Source organism: Egretta garzetta, unplaced genomic scaffold, assembly GCF_000687185.1.
Source record: "Egretta garzetta isolate BGI_Z169 unplaced genomic scaffold, ASM68718v1 scaffold32, whole genome shotgun sequence".
Taxonomy (NCBI): domain Eukaryota; kingdom Metazoa; phylum Chordata; class Aves; order Pelecaniformes; family Ardeidae; genus Egretta; species Egretta garzetta.
In genome coordinates, this window is record NW_009259035.1 from 1590936 (window position 1) to 1596918 (window position 5983).

Consider the following 5983-nt stretch of genomic DNA (forward strand, 5'->3'; position numbering starts at 1 on the left):
CCGGCCGGCAGGCGCGGGGGGCCCAGCCGCCGAGCCGCTGCACTGCAATTTCCTTCATCACGCTCAAGGCTTCTTATTCTTACACGCGACGTTGCGAGTTGAGTTTGATGTCACGGAAAAATTGCGTCTTGGTCATCGCTAAGTGACTTGTCTCCACTTCCAATGGTTTTTAACTGAAGAACTTTTTTTTTGGTTAATATTTTAACCAACCGTAACCCCCCCTCTCAGAATAAACAAAAAAACCCCCACCCAAATTAATAAAATCAACAGATATGACTAAAGTGAGGGTGTGTGGGGAGGGGGAAGGGGGCAATTCCGCCCCCCCCCCGCAAAAAGGGGTTTTCACCAGTTGCCATTACTTTCTTCTGCTGAAAGACTGCCATCAGTTTTTGAATTTCAGAAATGTCATAAATCATTACAATTATTACAAAGGCTGGGGTTTTGTTAATAAAAATTTATCAATACATCCGAGGGTGAAGGTGGCCACCGCTTTGCACAATAATACCAATGTATCAGAACTGAAGATCAACCGCAGACGTGAGATGCGGCCGGCAAAGCCAGCTCAGTGGAACCAGCACAGCGCTGGACGATCGAGCCTCTTTCTATAGAGTAGCCCAAGGTAAATGACACAATTACTGACTCTGAAGGACTACTGAGTAATCTGGTGACATCAGGTGACAGCAGGAACAACAACCACATTAAAGAAAGAAGAAAACCCAATTAATACTTTAAACAAAATACTCCTTTATTTTGGAGTATTTTTGATTTAACATACAGAACTCAAGACTGCTATTTAAATTTTTTATTGTTCAAAGTTTTTCCCTCTAGCAGGGTGGCAACGCTATCTCAGTGCATGTTACATGGAAGGATCGTACCTCTCAAGTGTCCAGCTCATCAATGAGAGCAATACTGCACATAGTCAGTGCGCAAGCAAAAGAAGGTAACGCTGTAATGCAATTAACATACAAAGAATGCATCGCCAATGCATACGCAATCAGCTCTATGGCCAGAGAGATCCAGAGAGTAGCGTCACATGGAGAAGTAGGCTTAGCAGCACAGGAATGAAAAAGAAAACAGAGTTCCTGACCACAAGAAAGGAGTCGGCAACAAATTCAGAAGATTTGTACAAGTCTTAAGTGTTCCTCCTTCGCAAGGACTGCAAATTTAGCCACCAGTCTGGAAGATTCTCCGAAGCATCCATCATGCTGGGGGCAAGATGCAGAAGTCTCACTGAAAAAGGTGATGTAACGAGTGACTCTACAGCCCTTACGCGCCTGCTCCAAACTTCACCATCACAGGCAGTCTGGTACGGCTTTTACGTACAGCTGAAAGACCACCAGCTGCAGACCGGCTTCTGTGCTAGGGCTCCAACACCTATTTGCTCCTCAACCAGCACGGATAAAATTGAGCTCTTGTTTTTTATACACAGGACAACATTAACAAAGCAGCGTGGGTAGGTAGCTACATCCCTGCTGCCCCTACCTGCTGGTGTAAGCTCCTTAAGCATATCATGTAAGTAACAACCATTACTATCAGACTTCAAATATTCAAGCTTTAATACTTTGTTTACACCTGTGCACAAATACTACAGCCAAGACCTGCAATTCTGTGCCTTTTCATGCTGCTCCACTGTTAAGCAAGACCTAAGCAATCATCAGCTTTTAATTATGCACAGTAAGTTTCCTAGACTTTCTTTTTTTTGTTAAGAACTGAACAAAAATACCGTTTAGAAGTATGGTTGGTCAAGTTTATCACTTCATGTGGTACAATCAAACCTGGTTAACTGGCACTCATCAACTATCTCGTGATGGAATATCTAATGGCAGATTTCTTTAAATGAAAAATCCAAACAATTGAGAGGTATGCAGAAAACTTGTCTTAAATATTTGAAGCTACATGTGCAATCGTACAGAACACAAGCTACAGTTACAGACATAACATTAAATCTTTTTAACCAATAGTGCATAAGAACTTAAAAACAGTCAGTGAAACCAGTTCAGCCAGTGACTTCCAAAAAAGTCATGCCTCAGCTGCGTTGTGTGAAGGGGGAGGGGAATCATTCTTAGGCAAGTTTAACACGAAGTTTTAATCGACATTTGAAAAGCTGGTTTATCATATATATATATACTATGTATAAAATAAATTAAAAAGGGGAAGAAGGAAATAGCTTTGTATATGCTTCAAATTAACACAGACCAGTAGTTCCATAAATGAACAGTTTACCATCTTTGTGGTAAAAAGTTGACATAAAAGTTCAAAACCATACAATACTTATAAATAGAAAGAGTTCAAGAGATTTTTTTTTTTAAAAAAATGCAATTTAAACATCATTTTCCCTTCCCCTACAATACACTTCAGTTTTGTATGTCATAGCATCAATACATGTAGAGTATTTGAATGTCACATCCACACAAGAATTGATAACAAACCAGGTGAAAGTGCTAGCGGTGTTAAAATTTAGGACTTCTCCCAAATAACTCTACCTGCTCCTCAGCCTCCTCCTGAAATGAAGGCTGCCATCATTCATCACCCAGTTTGAGGTATGGGCAGAGGAAAAATCTGCAACTGGTACTCCCCGCCTCGCTTTGCCTCTGCTGAAATACAGCAACAACCTATTGATCTGGTAATTGACAACGGGGGTGCACAATCTCTTACCTCCATTCAGCTTTTACATAATTTAATCACTATATTAGAAAAGTTATTTGTGAAACATAGTATTAATGCTTAACTTAAAAAAAAAACAGCCCACACAACAAACCAAAAAACCCCCAAGAAAACCAACGAATCTTCTTTGAAACCATGTGTAAGTGTTTTTGTTCCAGATTTAAAGCTTCACATAAACACCGGACAGGAGGATGACAAGTTTAAACCAAGAGAGCACCTAAAAATATACCATAGGTAAAAATGAAATCAATCATCTCTTAACTTCATAAAAATATAGAAACCCTGCCAGTGACAGTAGTACACTTGGAACAAACAAGGGGAAAAGGAGCATCTAGAATACTCAAGAGGCTTGCTACGCTACTTCTCTTTATTGCCCATTCACTCGTTTGTATGGATGGCCACTGCATGACAAGATGCCTGTGATAGTTCTCTTATCTTCCTTTCACCACTGCTGCCAGCTGAAGTCGTCATTGCTGCCAAAGACCAAGAAAAATCCTAGGATCGTGGCAAAGATGACTGTATTCCCCGTAAGCACAAGCGCGCACGCGCCCCAGTAAATCTGTGAACAAGGGGAATTTAGTTAAGACACGTTTTGCACTGAACACTGACAAGCCAAAAGGTAACCTCTTAATATCACATTCTAGACAAAGTTCAGTAACAGGTCCGTGATGCAAGAAGGTGTCGTCTCCTTATTTGTGGTTACGCCAAAGAGGCTGGGTTTACCCAAAACAACTCGACCAATTCACAGTCAGCCAAGCGGCACTGCGAATGCCTTCGGGCTGTGTTCAAAGCCCTGGCTAGCAGGCACAGCTGTTTTGCTGTAACATCCAAAAATAGTAAAGCAAGGCTAGGCAGCAGCATCGAACACATCTGCAGCCCAGCTATACTTGCTAACCATGCTGCAAGGCTTTTTCAAACAGGCATTCGAGGACGTGGGTCTTCAAAATGCTAGCAAGATACCCCAGTAATAAAACAGGAGGTGAACGTTTTCCAAAGGGAGTTAAGTGGGTTGCTCGAAGGGTGTGAGGCATTCAAACCGAACGTCTGAACTGTTCTTGCCTGAAGAGATTTTATGAAAGCACACTCCATGTTTTTTGACTTAGTAGTGCTCTCTGAAATTCATGCAAACAAGGTCATCGTTTAAAGGATTTTAGTGAAAAGCCATATACTGGGAAAGATGAAATGACAACTCGGAAGTTTAAAAAATAACACGAGATATCATTTGCAGTGAGCGCAAAAATGCATTGTTTATTCATGCTTCTTTAGCCCAACTATTCCACAAATTGCCTTCAAAGCATTCTATACACTTTTATATTTGGTTACTTGCCTGTTAAGTTTTCACACTATTTTCTGCCTCGTTTTCTCTGTATTGCATGTAGGCTGTTAGGGTTTATATTATGGCCATGTGAAGCAATCGGCAATCATGTCATTCTGCCATGTTTCTGGTACTGTTTTTTCTTGCCAAAAGAACTCTTACTCTGTTTCCACCACAAGCATCTTAGATGCGTATTTATTAACAGTTGCTTAGTGCATGAGAGCTTTACTTTTAGTAAAAAAGCATGAAGAACAACGTTTTCGGGGCAGGGGGGGGAGGCGAAATAATAGATTGAAATATTACTAACCAGTTCTGCTCTCGCAAACACTATCGGTAGCCCAAATGCTGAGACAACAATGCCTGTCGTAAGAAATATTGCTAGCTCCTTGCAGGCATTACTTGTAGCATCTGTGTCATCTACTAATCTTCGTGCTATGCAGTACGGGATAGGAGAAAGGACGTAAAAAAACAGAACAAACAGAGGCCAGTACTGGCTGAAAAAGAAAGAAGAAGAAAAGTTAAAGTTAACTTGATTTACCTCCTGTTCTTCTTAAAATCAATGCAGGGCATGCTCCCCATCCAGCATCCACATTTGGGAAAGACAGACACCAGCCCAGAAAGAGCAAATCCTTTGCTTCGGAACAAGCTGACATTAATCCCACAGACCGTTTGTGAGCGGCTTCTGCTGACCTCAAGGGCCGGAGCAGAGAGCTCACTAACGGGATATGCATAAGGCAAGATTTCACTAAGCAAGCCTAAATCTAATGCCACCTCACAAGATGAGCTTAACTCTTAAGTTTAACCTATCCGCTTTACTTGAGAATTGCCGGGATACCTTTGTGGACCCCTCACGTCATTTTGCCTGTAAGCTTTCAGCGCACGTATATGGAGCAGAGGATTGTTCTCGGCCAATTCTCAGCTGCCACCAGCACCAAGACTTTTTGGGTTTTCTTAAATCTGAATGCAACCCACAAAGACCTACAAAAAATGACACCATTGTATTTGGCAACGTTTTCTCTTATTGCTTGCAGCTTGCCAGACTAGATTTCTCAGACACAGCAATGCAGCTGTACATCATTTCAAGAAAATTTTATTGCACTTTGAAGGGTGACTGCATAATGATCTCCTTCCTAAGGGTTTGTGTCACCAGTCCTGGGTTTGTAACAAAAGAAAGCTGGCATAGGAAAGCTACTCATATACATAGAGACCTGCAATTCAGAGCCGCTAACAGGACCGTCAACAGGAGGATTATTGTTTATTTAACATTAAATAAGTCGATTTAAAAGACTTTGTCTAGAGTCAGCATTCACTTGCAAAGGGTCAGAGCCATAACTTCCTGCACTTTCGGTCTACTATTTCGTACCTCTTGGAAACTAAGAGACAGGAATCAATAGACTGAATGTACAGAGAGCTGCTGCCGTTATTCCAGATGCTCCATTACCAGGCACGGTACGCAGCCAAGGGTCTGCCCGAGAGTCACCGACAGCCCAGCTACCACCAAGTAACCAGAGAAATTGCCAACGCTTCCCCGGTAATACCTCCGTGCTATCCACGTCAGGAGACCCTGCCCGCTTGTCAGCCACAGAGGGACAACGCTGGAGATGCGCTGGGGCAGTGCATGCTTTAACAGCCCGCAGCCGGGCCTGGTTATTTAAATTTTTTTTGCCTTCACTTTTACGGGGAATTCACTCATGTAGGGCCTTTTTTTCCGCCCCAATCTTTTGAAGCCAAATAAACCACCCAAAAGCCCTCCTACGCTTATCAGCCCACAGCCATGAAAGCCAAACTACTCCGGAGCCACAGGCACGCAGCAGGAAGCGAAGAGCAGGAGGAGGAGAGTGCACGTTACTTGTACTGGGGAAGGGCGCATCCCAGCATCAGGAACATCAGTCCGACCGCTCCCCCGAAGGACAGGCTAATCAGGGCTGCAACGAGAACACAGATCCACGCCAGGTGAAGGCTTCCGTGCGCTGCCTAAAACACCGACCGCAGCCCTCCCGTCAA

The 5983-nt window shown here is 42.8% G+C and overlaps 2 protein-coding genes across 2 annotated transcripts in view; both read right to left on the reverse strand.

Annotated features, from left to right (window-relative positions):
• Positions 1-136, reverse strand: part of SRP72 (signal recognition particle 72) — a 14562-nt gene extending 14426 nt beyond the window's left edge. Inside the window, exon 1 of the mRNA XM_035890407.1 lies at positions 91-136. Within this exon, the coding sequence (XP_035746300.1) occupies positions 91-136 (46 nt within the window). The remainder of the gene's footprint in view (positions 1-90) is intronic.
• Positions 137-774: 638 nt separating this feature from the next.
• Positions 775-5917, reverse strand: LEPROTL1 (leptin receptor overlapping transcript like 1; the record flags this gene model as incomplete). The annotated part of the gene is made up of 3 exons (XM_009634837.2): positions 775-3223; positions 4287-4473; positions 5829-5917. Coding segments are annotated over 3 exons (393 nt in total), but the record flags the coding sequence as incomplete, so codon positions are not given.
• Between the last annotated feature and the right edge of the window lie 66 nt (positions 5918-5983).